General features: G+C 23.9%; 1 protein-coding gene across 4 annotated transcripts in view; it reads left to right on the forward strand.

The window, feature by feature from the left end:
* Positions 1 to 15,720, forward strand: part of LOC112597750 (pyrokinin-1 receptor-like) — a 65,903-nt gene that overhangs the window by 35,627 nt on the left and 14,556 nt on the right. For 3 of the 4 annotated variants that reach the window (XM_025343935.1, XM_025343937.1, XM_025343938.1), the window contains 2 exons: positions 6,086 to 6,416; positions 10,151 to 10,367. In XM_025343935.1, coding sequence (XP_025199720.1) covers positions 6,103 to 6,416; positions 10,151 to 10,367 — 531 coding nt within the window. In that variant the 5' untranslated portion in view covers positions 6,086 to 6,102. Of the gene's footprint in view, positions 1 to 2,452; positions 2,672 to 6,085; positions 6,417 to 10,150; positions 10,368 to 15,720 lie in introns of all 4 variants that reach the window. The other variant, XM_025343936.1, reaches the window with a different exon arrangement.

A 15,720-nucleotide genomic window follows, 5' to 3' on the forward strand; every position in this document is an offset into this window, starting at 1 on the left:
TTTTTGTTGTGATATATAAATAAATGGAGTTATATCGACTCAACCGTTTCAAATCAATGCCGCCGGCTATCAATTCTGCCTGATATTTATGTACAATGATTTTGCTGAATATTTGTTAATGTTGGTTATTTAAAATATACTTTTTAATTAACAGTATTATAGGCGTACCCAGTTTACCATAATTTTTTCTTTTTTTTTTAATAAAACTTTTTATAAAACAATTAATTGTCGTTAACAACGAAAAATATAACACAAGTAGACATATTACATTATGGAAAAAAAGCTATTAAATGCAATGTAAGTTAATTTATTTTTTAAAATAGTGGTTTTATATCAGTTTTACATAAATTAATCTATCAATTTTATCATTTAAATAATCATTAAAAATGTTTGTTACATACTATTTTTTAATTTAATTTTTTTTTTTTTATTGTTTAGCTCTATTATTATTATATAAGAATCAATTTGTATCTCTAAATTTAATTCATTGGAAAATAAAAATATGTTTGGATATGCTTGGGTGAATTACAAGTTAAGTTATGAATGAAACGATTCACAACTATTAGTTATTCGTTCTGAAGAAATTGAAGACGATGCCCATATTTTTAGATTAAATTTTAATGTTTCATCGATATAATTATCACATAGATAATCACAAAATTTTTTTAACATCGTATTAAAATCAATATGTAAAAAGTTCAGTGGAGTCAATAATAAGCGGAATCAATGCATAAACAAATTTAGCGGAGCTTATATGTGGTGCAATCGATAGATTTCTTACAGGTAAAAAGGTCATTTCCAATTGATGTAGGTACGCCCAAATAAATACGTGATCTTTTTAAGTGGGATAAAACGTCACAGATCACCGTTTTTCAAAGCGGGATATTTTTGAGTTATTTGGAGACAGTGAAACATATGGTCCCGTTAGGTAAACAGGATGTCTTCCTTACACACCAAGTTAATCATCTAATGTAAGCCTACCTATAAATAGTAAATAAATATACGTAATACGTATGCTTTTCTACTTGGTTCTTGTCTAAATCTCAGAACTTTCATAACTATTTAAATACTTAATGAAAATTAATAATTTAACTTTTAGTAGTTTACTGCATTAACATAAATTAGCTCTTATGATTCACTAATCATCTTTGCAAACTTTTAAGAAACATATAAGCAATAATTTTAGCTTTTGTATTTTATTCACAGTAATCAAAAAAATAGGTGAGCAAGTGGGTGCCGCTCTATTGTTCAGTAGGTATTAAGTGGGTCACTGTAATGTACATATTAAATTTGAATTCAATGATACATCATTGTATAAAAAAAATTATTTTCATCGGAGATGGTCTAAAACAAAAATAATATCACCAAGTATATTTCATGTCATATTTTTTAATAGTGCTATAAAAATTATTTATTTTACTATTTGTAAAAGCAGTAGGTTAGATTAATAAAATTTTTGTTGATAATATTGCATTGGAAAATGGCATTTTGTATAAAATATAATTATATACATAAAAATTCTATATTCCCACAAACAATGTTTTTGAATTTAAAAAAAAAAAATTATAAATATAATTATTCATAGTTTAAATATCGTCCAAATTTGAACTTAAATATCAATAAAAAAATTATGCTTAGATGTTTTTTTAAATTTTTTTTTTTTTTTTTGGTTTCAGTATGAAATACTTATAATTTATAAAGAACTTTGTAATACAAGTTCAAGTCTTAGCTGTAAAAATGTCATATCTTAAACATTTTCAACCGCAAAATAATTTATGAATTTTCATAATTTTGATTTCATGAATATTTGTAATTTAAATGCTTATAAAAAAAAAAAATTATACCTATGTATTTTTATATTTTTATAGGGTAAAAAAAAATTTAAGTGGGACATTTTATTAAATTTTCAAGAATTTGGACCCAGTGAATAATTTTTAATCAACATTTATAAAAATAAAACTAAAACAACTTTCAAACTTCAGATGTCTATAAGAAAATTCTAACAACTCAAAATCTTTCAAAGTTTTATCACGTATAAAAATTGATCAACATCAAGGTTATTCATTTTTTATTTAATCATAACAAAATATCAAAAATCAGAAACCACTCTCAAAATTAAAAATCAAAGAATATTTTCGATTAATCATTGTGTATTTTTTTATTACGTTGTTCATACACAAAATTAAGAAACACAAACACACATATATCATTGTATAATCAATACATTTCATGCCGTTCAGAAACTAAAATAATATGAATTAAAAACTTTGGATTTATTCAACTATATTACAAGTATTTTCTAAAACCAAAGTTCAAAATATTAATCAGGAAAAAAGGTTATTGACAAAATACTATAATTTTACTCATTTATAATAATATTTGATAGATATTTCATAATATTTTATCAAAGTTTGTTATAAAATATTGTATATTATCTAAATTGTTTACACAGTTAAAATATGATGACAAATGGTCAGCCAACAGACTAAACGAATTACAATTTTCTAATGTCGACTGATGCGAGGATATTCGATATGATAGAAATCGTTTGTGTAGAAATGGAGAAATCTATTGCAAAATTAAATGGATAAAATAGGAAAGACGGCTAAATACACTGCTGTAGAGACAAAAATAAAATAATTCATTTTAACTGAAAAAAATATAAGTTGCTGTAAGTAGATAAAGTTATATATATATGTGTGGTGATAACTTTTAAGTAAAAGTAATTAAAAATAAAATATATTTATTAATTTAAATGTTATATCTAACATTATTATATGTAAAAAAAAACTAACAAAAACATATTCTCAAAAAAAAGTAACTCATAATAATAATAATAATAATAATAATATTATCTATGTTAATTTTTAATTTCTGTAAAACTCTGTTTTAAAGTCAAACGAATATCAAAAATCTAAATATCCGCTTAATAAGATAAAATTATTATTATTAAAAACAAGTATTCTTATGCTGAATCAAAAACAATCACTAATCATTTTATAAATCAAAATTATGCTTAAACATAAATTAATAATCTATTCAATATTATTAAACCATATAATTAATTAATTTAATTTTTATATGTACAACTCGACATTAGTTCATTATTTTATCCATAAAATTGAAATATCTCACTAAACTACTATATACTAAACTTAAATTGAAATTTGTTTAATTATAGTTAAAAATTTATAAAAATTTTAATATTTCTACCTATAAGTATTGAAAACTTAAGAAAATATTTCTCTTAAATTTGTTCTAATGAAATTTAAAACAAGTTTATCGTTCAATCGTATATGTACAATTTTTATGAGTGATTCAATTTAGAATTTTGAAGACCTTAGTTATTGATATATTCCATAGTTAATTAAATAAAATTATCTTTTTTATTACTCAATAAAATATTTAAAGTATTTTTTAAACCATTTTTGTTTGATAATATTATTTAGACTTGGTTAGAAACTTTAACATTTAACAATATCGAGTACCTCGTCGACCACTCAACACCTACTATTCCCGCTTTCCTTTTTAAATATTAAAACGTTAAAGACTCAGTTAAGTGCTATTCACAAAATCTAATCCAATAGTACGCTTAATAATGTCTTGATAATAATATTTAAACACATAAAAATCGTAAATCTTTAATATGTAATACAAATTACAGAGTGGTTACTTAGTATATATATTTACCTACATTTTTATTATTAATACTAAAATATATTTTTCATAAAAGCTCATATTTTTATTTGGTCGAATTAAAATTAATTTACTTTAACTACTCTCTCTTTTTTTTCCAATATTATTATTAAAAATGTATTTAATTATTAAATGTGTTGTATAAACATTTAAAAAACATTACAATTATTTTTTGTTTGTATTAACATAGTAAACATTTATAAGAATCGAGGGAGTATAAAGAAAATTGCGCGGAAATTGATTTTTAAATAGTAACGTCTTTGTATCACTCGACAAAAAAGGTATAACAATTTTCTACAATATTTAATGTTGAAAAACAAAAATGATAACTGTAATATAACTTTCACATTTTAACATTACTCCACTGTATAGTTTATATAACGGCTTTTGAAAAAAAATACCCCTTCTTCAGGACATTCATTAAATATAATTGTTTTTACAATGTATTATCTAATTTTAATTTTTAGGGTTTCTCGATAGAAAATAATCAATTACCATTGATAACTTTATACAATTATTATAAGTGACCTTAGATGTAAGGTGTCAAGTCAATGCTCTTAAATAAAAATATACAATACAATTTAATTTTAAAAAAATTATCAAATATTTTTGGTATGAAAAGTAAATTAAATTTATATTAACAAAAAAAAATATTTATTTACAAAGATTTTTATAAAGTGATCTAAAATTAAAGATTTTTATATGTCAATTATAAATTTAGAATAGTATAAAAATAATTTATTTGATTTTAGGCATTACCATTTAAAATATAACATTTTAAACGTTATTATAATTAAATTTAACTAGTTTTTTACTCTTTATTTAAAGGAAAATGATTGATTTAGCCCAATATTATATTATATCTATATAATATTTTAAAATTAAAAAAAAAAAAAAAAAACCTAAACAATTTATCTTTTCATAAATTCTTTTTAAAAAATAATTATTTTTTAATCTGTTATCATATATTTATTTTAAAATAGTATTTATCACCCCTAGTCTCAGAACCTATTTGTGTATACTTAATTACAAATTATATTTAACAATGTATATCTAATGACCAATTCAGGTGAAAATACATTGTATGAATGTACAATAATAACCGTAGAAATATGTATTTTATATTAAAATAATATGTTCTTAAATAAAATACCTACTACTCCTTAATCAAAATTATGTCATATAAAGCAGTAAACTTTTACAACAATATACCTGTATTGTAATCAGTTATGATGTTTTATTAAAATTAAAACTTAACCAATTTTTACCGAGCAATTATTTTTTTTCGTAATTTTAATAAGATGCTATTTAAAACTAATCCTAAAAATATTTCTAATATAATAGTGTGTTCATTAATATATATTATATTTTAGTTAACAGTATTGTAACTTTCTAAATTGCATCACCATTTTTCAACATTTGATTTAAATATGAATATTATAACAATATAATCTTTGTTTTATGATCGAATGCTCAAATTTCTCAATATCTCGTAAGACACTCAACAATTCTACTACAATCGAGCAAGCCCTCAATGAAGACAATACAAAAAATATATGTAACTTCTTTCGCAAAAATGACTTATTTAATAAATTGTAATATATTATTACTATTAACTGTACATACTTAAAATTTAACTGCTATCCAAACTTTTTATTGAAACTAATTAATTAATTAAGGTAGGCTAATTACCATTATTGTTGAAGCCTTTAACTTAAATAAAAAAAAAAATCTTTGTTTTGCTTTATATCAAGACAAAATTTCAATAGTTTTATATCATGCATAGTGTATTTTAACTTTTAATTTTAACTTTTTTTCTAGACATATTAAAAGTTATTGTTAATTATTTCATAATTTTTACTAACTATCTTTGATCTAGTATTATTTACAGTAACAACAATAAATCCTAAACACATTTCACGTCCAAATCCGATCACTGATTTTGTGATTGACTACAGACAGCTTAAGTAGATATAAATTAACGTTTAGATTGTAATTTGAAATACTTATATATATATATAATGTATTATTAGATGAAAGGTAAACGTGAAACTTACTGGCAAATTAACAAATCATACGTGTCATGTTGACAACTTTCAAAATTAAAATTCTTTTTTCAATTTTAAAAAATATGTATTTATTTAACAAAAACGTGGAATAAAAGTATATAAAAATATATTATTAATGGGTATTAACATATTATTAAACTATAAATAACTATTTTAATAAGCCCATGTTTTCTGAAAAGTACATAACGCCCATAATCATACAACATGAATACACAATTCTGCAGTGGTGGCTAAAAGAATGTATAATACTCGTATAGTAAAAATCTTTTACAATTCGATCAATAATTAACTACAATATTGAATTTTTTTTTTTTTTTCAGCTTAACACACAGCGGCGATGTCACTACAGAATGAAATATACGACGACGGTGGTGGCAAAGGTAGCCAGTTAAATTTAACAGCGGGAAATACGTGGGACAATGACTTCATAATGCCCAAACGAGATCCTCTGTACATAGTCGTACCGATGACGATCATGTACTCAGTAATATTTGTGACAGGTGTCATAGGAAACACGATCACTTGCATGGTGATCGCCAAACACAAATACATGCACACAGCCACCAATTACTATTTGTTTAGTTTGGCAATGTCCGATCTCATACTACTGGTATCCGGATTACCGCAGGAAATGTGGTCCATTTGGTCCAGGTAAGTGAAAACGACATAAAAATAAAACAAAGGTACTTTTGAGATAAAATGAGTAAATCTAGTGAGTTTAATGATATTATTAGATTTTCATCTATATGTATAATATCAACGAGAAACTAAATTAAGTACCTACGTTTTTTTTTTAGTGCCACTGTGCAATTATTACAATATAATATTATGACATTTTTAAACTAAGTTTGACGTGATCTACGATAGTAATTAGTAGCTCATCTATCATCATTCATATTATTAATCACCGCTACGTGGCACAAATAGTACGACTAAGTCGACCATGCCCGATAACGATGCATAGCGGGACAGGGATCGAATTGGCAAAGGCCTATCTCACTTGGTTGTGCTGTCGAACCGATACTACCTGCACCGTATGACACCACATACCTTCGAACAAATTATTAATTTTTTTTCGTCCCACTATTTCTTCTCACACATTTGACCACAACTCTAAATTCTAACTCTGTATGAGCCACATCAACATTATACCACTCTGCGACCAAACAGGCCCACCATTATTAAACTGAAATCTCTCGTCAAATTGGCTTGTAGGCAGAAAATCAAACACCAGTCTTCTGGTTAGGTAAAGAATACTATTCATTTAAACTGGTCTGTACAATAATCAAATTGTACATTGGTAGGTACCTACTGGAATTTTAAATTGACTTAATAATATTTCATCTTGTAACTTTCGGCTCGTATATATTGGAATAGTTTATGTAAGGGAGACCAGAGATTAATGTAATATTTTACACATTTTTTTATTTTTAAGAAATTGATATACATATTTTTGATTTTTGATGTCATCATCTGATAAAGGAACATGATAGCTATTCAATTATATTATAATACCTGCTTGAATATCAATCTTAACAATAAATATTTTTAATTTAATTAAAAAAAAAAAATGTTACGATTGTCCCAAACTCTGGGGTTAAATGTTATACATAATATATCTTAATTTCGTTTTTCAATGATATTAATAATATAATTACTTATGATTTATTAAATTAAATATCAAACCTGATAAGTGATAACAATGACATATAGGTAGATATAATCAAACTATACTAGACTCAAATCATCATGATATATAATTATTATCTACCTATTCACCATTAAAAAAATCTTAATTAAAATATAACATGATAAGTAATGTATAATTATTAATTTATTAATATTTAACCTATTAAAAATTTTTTTTTCGTTTTCGAGTCATTTTTTGAACTAAAAAAATGTATATTGAAAATAATATAATCGATTTTCATGGGTAATATTAGATACAATTGACCCTAGTCTATTTGTTACTATTGGCCCCATAGGTACAGAGCTTTTTTAATCAATACAAAAAAAAATTATGAACTTACTTGAGAAGTTAATTTATTATTATATAATCGTAATCTCAAAAGGTTTTACTTGAAGTTGATTTAAATAATAAATTGAACAGCGTACATACGACGGCGTAAAAAAAAAAAAAACAAAAAAAATTCACTTTTGAATTTAAAAATAGATTTTTACTAATTATTTAATTAACAAAATGCGACAAAGCCAAACTGATTACAGGATAAAATCACAAAAGTTGGGGAAAAAATGACGCACATACAACCGATAATTATTGTATAATATCATAAAAGAAAATATTCAACATTTTACAATTGACCCGCATTACGTTTATCCCCGACTTCTCCTACTATTTAATACAAACAAGCAAGTAAAGATGAGGACACTCTGTATAATATATTTACGATTACCTGATAAAAGTTCCCTACAGCTATACACTGCATTATAATACTTTAACTAATCCATCACTAGGTGGTTAACTTTGTATAAAACCACAGAATAAAATTAACCTTAATCTATGAATAAAATGTGATATCATCATTATAATAAAACTATGGTTATCCAGATGGACGACTATGAATTGGTTTCCGGATTGTCTACAGGTAACATACGAATTGGTTCCCGCAAGTTTTCATGATAATACAAACTTGTTAAATTAACTTTTCAAATTATTATGATATATTCAACCAGCAACAATTTCCTTCCCATTTATTCAGACTTAGGACTGTCTAGAATTCAAATAAGTTCGAATAGTTCAAACAATATTTAGAATACCTATGTAACTAGTGGTGTTCGCGCAAGTTATCGGGTGCTATGAAATAGAAATAGATTTTATGGCCCTAATCGCGACTCCTCTTCCTTGGGGTCAATGGCCCCCTACAATATGTTATTTTGAGATCAATTGTCCGATATTATTTTCACTGTTTTATTTTCGCGATTTTGACTTTCGTGATTTTAACTGGCACCCGTTCAAAAATATTCATTTTAAAATACATATTTTGTATATTTAAATGCATATTTTTAATGCATATTTTGTATACTTAAGTGCATATCAGGTGATTTTTTAGAGCTACAAGTCTTCTGCCCTACTGATAAATAATTTTATTCGGGAACCAATTCGAACAGTTGTATACTAGACAGTATTTTTTTCGGGAACACATTTAATTGACCCGGGAATCAACTCTACGTTTGCCATCCAGATGAATATAATCAATTATGACCTGTATAAGTATATTATGATTCTTCGAAAGTAAACTGTAATCCAATTCGTGTTTACAGTATACCAAAAATCCGCAAATATATAATATATATCTGTCTATTTATCATAAACTGTGTAATAAATTGAAGCCTAAAATTCGTCATTAAAGAGATGTATGTTTACAAAATGTATATGAGTACAACAATACGCGTGTTATATATTATACATTCACCTCTTTAATAGCAAATTGTTTTCTACAATACTATTTAGTTAATTGTTAATATATTATATGTCTACAACGGTGTATACGATTCATCGAAAACTAATATACTTAACTGCGTAAATTTTGTGTGATATAACTAGTTCAATTTCAAGCTTAACTTCCAATAAAAATATCATATTCCTTATTAATAATTGTATTAAAGATGAAACGATTAGTATAGATTACATGTTGAAACACTAAAATTAAGTAGGTACTATTACACTGCAACGTGGACCCAGAAATTCCAATCATGGTATTGATTAAATGATGCAATGTATATTATATATATATATATGTGTGTGACAATTTTATTTACACTGGAGAGGCAAATAGTTTCACTTTCCTCTTCAATTTTATCATTGTTTATCTAAAGTAATTATGCATATTTCCCCATGGATCTCAATTCGAGACTTCTATTAAGAATAAAATTACCTATAATATTTTATTTTTGTCTTGTTTATTTGTTTTTTTGGGAAAGATAGATCAAAGTTGTTACAAAATAAAAACGTATTGCCCTCCCCTCAATAAATTATTGTAGATGATGACCTCATATAATTAAGAACTGAAGAATAAGGACATTTATTGTTTATAGCAATTACGTATAATCGTTTAACTATAGGCAGGTAAAGTTTAATTTTTGCAATAATATACATACTATATAAATGATTAGCTTACATTTAAATTTAACTACCGGTATATCGATAATATTATAAATTGTTATTAATTTCTTCAGACGAAAAATACGAATAAAACGATAATCAAATTTTTTGAGAAAATATTTAAGTAGATAAAGGTGAGCCGAAACAAAAATATTGTGCTTGAAATATAAATATGAATCAATATAATATTCGAGTGTCAACTACATGGTTAAATAATAACCAATAATTCGTTTACAATAAAAGTAATGGTAATAATTTACAGGTATCCGTACGTATTTGGGGAAATATTTTGTCAACTCAGAGGTCTGTTTTCTGAAATGTCTGCCAATGCTACCGTACTTACCATAACAGCGTTCACGGCTGAGCGGTATGTAGCTATTTGCCATCCATTCATGGCGCAAAGCATGTCAAAACTTTCCAGAGCCGTAAAACTTATCATCATCATATGGCTGGTCGCTGTGTTGTTTGCTATACCTCAGGTTAGTCTCAGCTAAGACTATGTGAAAAAATCGCTTACTTATTTAATTAATTTAAGTTTTACAAAAGGCGTATTCCCAAAAATATACAAAAAATCAGTAATAAGTAATATTTATAAGGCATGAAATCTAAAAGAATAATCTAATTATCAATCAATTTTGTTAATATAGGTAATAGTAAAAATTATTGAAAAATGTGCAAAACTTCAACTAAAAGTTTCATTAATGATCAAAAAAACGTTGAATGAAAAACAATTTGAATTTTAGGATGAATATTTATTGCCATCATACAATCTCCTATTTTTCTAATATATGGAGCATAATTAGACAATGACAAAATATGTTTTGATATTTTTGGACATAGTGAAAGCATTTGATTCAATATCAAATGAAATAATTTTGATAACATTGAAAACAATAATATGATATAACGTATTTTGGTACTGATTCAAACCATATCTCTTTGATAGATCCCGAATAGTCGAAATTAATTATGATATTGTAAGTCAGTATTTCTCGAATTTTTTTGTCATAGTCCCCTCTTAAATTTAATGGGAAAGTGTCGAGATTCTCTTAATTAAAATCATTAATTATTTAATTTTTTTTTTATTATATATTTGAATCGATGATTGCAGAAACGACATGAGTCAATTTTTAAAACTTTTTGATAATTGATAAGAAGAGTATAATTTAAATAATTCTGAAAAAAATTCTTATTTAAAAATAAATACTTGTAGAAATATATTATGCACTAATTATACATAATTTGTGTATATAAATAATATGATGCTTTTTTTATTATTGACTTTCAAAGTTTTCTGATTCATGACGTTTCACAAAAAATGTGACTCGTGTCATTTTTTCAATCATCAATTCATTTAAATTGCATGCACTATTTCACATTAATAAATTATTAAAATGTATAGTAATTAAATGTTTTTTGATTCATTTTTGAAACAATTTTATAATTGTAATAAATTTTAAACTTATATAAATATATATATATATATTAAATAAAATAAATATTTCGCGGCCCACCAGTCATATAGCTACGGTCCCTAGTTTGAGAAGCACTGCCATAAGTGATTCATGTATTGTTAAGAATAGCATACCGTAAGGAACAGAATTAGATCCATTGTTATTTGAAATTTATGTCTATGGCTTATTAAATTTGAATATAGATGGTAACATATTAGCTTTTGCTGTAGATAATGTATTATTTTTGAGGGTAAAAATTTGCTCGATGTAAAAAAAAAATAGACTTAGGATTATCAATGGTTAATAAATGGTATACGAAAAACAGTTTAATGCTAAATAAAAATATATCAATTGTTATTCCTTTTGCCTTGTCTAATTCAAACACATCAGGGAAAATAATAATAATTATAAAGAAAAAAAAATATAACAAATATTTGTATTAAAAACTGTGGGTATAGTTCAACCAAATATTTAGGAGTAATATTTGATGAACATCTAGAAAGAAATCTCACAGTGAAATGGTAGCAATGCGTATCTACAACAACAACAAATAATTTGAATTCCATAATAAATATGAAACAAGGAAGAAGGAATAGTGGAAATTTAAGGTTAATTAAATCATATACAACATTAATGGGAAATTATTATATAGATAAATGTATAAAATTATTCAATCAACTACCTGTAGATATTACATTGACTGAGGATAACATTAAATTTAAATTAAGGATAAAACATTTGTACATGTGCTCACTTAAATAATATCTCGTTATTATTATCAATAATTAATTTTATTTAAGTTGTTATTATTATTCAATAGTATCTCTTAGCATAATAAAATTATATTATTGCTATGTATAGATAACATATGTAAAATTTAATAAATAATTAGTTATGAACTCCATGGTCCCACCACAAGTACGAGAGAGTATGTATGAATATAAATATTGTGTATTGTATAGTTGAACTTTTATTTATTATAAATTATCAATTATTATAATAGTGAAATATAATAGACAAATGTAAATTAAGCTCAACGAAAGAAGAAAATTGTAAATTACGCTTAATACATTTCTATCTAATAAATTTTATTTGATATATTTTGAAGTAAGTATCTATTTTCGTATCAGAAACTGCACCTGAGGAATTTTTAATGTAATAATATTATTTTTATAGTTGCAATTTAACATAAGCTTAAGATGTGAAAGAATACTACATGGCTGTCACTATCCATCAAAACTTGTTTTTAATTTAGCTAAAATAAAAAATGTATTAAAGTTTTTATCTAATAGCATAAAAATATTATTGCGATAGAGCTCTTCTATCTTTCACTCTAACGTAAATTTATCAAAACTATATCCTACTAAATTAATGAATCCATATTAATGATAATTAAAAAATGTAATCATGATGGTCTAAAAAATGGATAGACTCAATAATAAATCTTTCTAGGTTACATTTTTAGATCCATTGGTAGTTTTAACAATATAAATAAATTTAAGAGTTGTCATAATAACAAACGTGTTAATTATCATTAAAAATAATTTCAATTTATACTGTAACATAAAGTATTAAAGTTTATTAGTTTATTAGTTAATTCATAAACTAGTAAGTATGTCTATGTTAATTGAAGATAGCTGTTATTTAATAACTTTATTTTAAACAATACATGTCTAAAAGAAAATAAAGTAGCAGTGAAATAGAAATTATTTATTAATGCCCCTATTTTTTACTTTGATAAATCTAGTAATATTATTATTTATTAAATATCATATCTATTTATAGTATATGAAATTATTAAAAAAAATACTTGATGAACTATACGATTATATAGAGTAAATAATGATATATTAAATTATTTTCGTAAATCACTATTGTAATTCTACATTATTTTCACATTTTAATCATTGTAATACCATTTTTATGCAGTACAACAAGTTATTCCATTTTTTTAAAGTCTTTTTTTTTTTTAATTTGGTATTTATAAGAGTCATCCATAATACTAATACAATTCTTATGTAGATTTAAAATCGCATCTTTAATAAACGTTCGAATTTTCACCAATTATAAATATACTACAACGTTAAAAATAAATACGGATAAATCAAAAGTTATATTCTATAAGACATAGGAGCAAAAAATTCCAATACTTACCCACTTTAAAAATCTTAAAATTCCCATTGAAATTCACTATACTCGTACTGATTTTACTACAACACGTTTTCACTTATAATACAATTATTCACAGATGCCCAATATAATATAGTCTAAATTATAATATTATTTTATAAAAAAATTAATCAAATACGATGTGTAACACACCTTGCTATTTAAAAAACAAGTTACTATTACATTAAGTACTCGTTAATACTTGTTTAATGTCCTCGTACATATAATATTAAATAGGTAAATTACATTTCGAAATGTATAAACCGCAGATAATATAAATAGTGAATTTAATGATAAATTCCCTATACTGAGAAAAAATACTAATAAGTGGTTAATTTTTTTTTATTTTTTATACAATTTCAACACACGAAATTTTAGTTAATTATCATTAGGGTAAATATTATTAAAACTTGGAAAATTTGAGTTAAACTAAATTCGCTATTGATATTCAGTGTCACTTAATTTTTTAGTAGGTGAATATTTATTATGAAATATATTTAAAGTCATATATATATATATATTTTTTTTTTATCGTCAATGACTATTTAATTGAAATAATGTGTATATTTTTCGTAAGGTTTATTTGTCTGTTTTTATTTTTCTAAAAAAGGATATTTTATTTTTTATAGAATAAAAAAAAAATGTTCACATAAATCTATATTTAAAATTAAGCAATAATGGTTAATCATATGTTTATTGTTCATTATTTATTAATATTTTATGAATATTTACTTCATTTTTTTATTATTATTAAATCGAATAAATACTTTTTATTTTTTAGTAGAATTTTTATCAAAATTCAAAAATCTAATTTATCTGTTAAAAACACATTTTTCATTATTCGACTTAAACATTAGTCGACTTTTTCATTATTTTTTTTATTTTAAAAATACCCTTCTCTAATTAATGTTGACAGTATCTACTTTAGTATTAAATATAATTATATCTTTCAGAATAACATGCACTATTATTGTTATGTTTGATCACTAACAAACAAGTAATCTATTTATACTCCTAATTACGAGTATAAGCCCAGAAAGTATGAAGAAATCCCTTTAGGTTTATAATTAATTATCCTTTACACCGATAGGTGGATCATTTAAACCTACAACGAGTTGTTAATCCGTTTATTCAGTTATTTTGTTCTACATAAATACAAAAGAGTCAGGTAAATGTAGGTCACTTATTCCATAATTTGTCTAATATAACATTACGATTACATTTATAGGCTAATTTAATGGGCCAATATATTATTTGATAATCGTACAGATTTTTTGTTCATACATTTGTAAGATTTTATTTTATTTAATATAATATTAAATATCTCTGTAAGTTGTAAAAAAAATAGATTGTAAAATTAAAATCTTTCTTGCTATATTAATAACAAGTATAAAATACTACAACATTGAGCGCAGAAATAAGTCTAAAATATTATGTTCCATATTTTGGATATCTCACAGGTACATAGTCACGTAAGAACTATGTAATAACTATGATAACTTATTAGCAATAAGTATATATAACACTTATTTCTTAATGCTTGAAACTAGTTTTAAAATGTAATTATATCTTTTATAGTTCATTTAAACTTATTTTACACTTAAAATTTTAATTACGTATAGTATAAAAATATGTTACAATCCAAAATGCTAAAATAGTAGTTAATAATTTTAAAATACATACTATTGTTGTTTCAAATAAATAACTTCACTCACTAAAAATTATGACGTATAACTGTCAAAAACATTTATTTTCGAACAATTCATTAAAATATTCAACCCCACTATCTTATGTAATTATTTTTCATTCATGAATTAAACTCATGACTAACATTTTAAATTCACACAAAATAAAATTTAAGCAATAGTCACTATACGTTCGCAGTATAGTCAGTATGCACAATAATATTTTGATAACTTTATATTGAGGCTATAATGCTATATATTATTATTTCATTTCGTTATAATAAATTGTGTTCAGTTTAAATTAAACATACATTTCTCAGTACTCGTTTAAATAAATACATTTATTTGTTATTTTACAGTTCCTATAATTTTAAACACGAATTTCGATTTGTAATAAATAAAAAAAAGTTTTTTTTAAACAACAGTTTATTTATAAATATTTTATTTACATAAGTGTAAGTATTATTGTGTTCATGAGACTTTAAAACAGGGGCAGCTTTACGAGTTTTTAAAGCTCAAATCTA

The sequence above is a fragment of the Melanaphis sacchari genome, unplaced genomic scaffold, assembly GCF_002803265.2.
Source record: "Melanaphis sacchari strain LSU unplaced genomic scaffold, SCAv2.0 Contig43_pilon_pilon, whole genome shotgun sequence".
Lineage (NCBI taxonomy): Eukaryota > Metazoa > Arthropoda > Insecta > Hemiptera > Aphididae > Melanaphis > Melanaphis sacchari.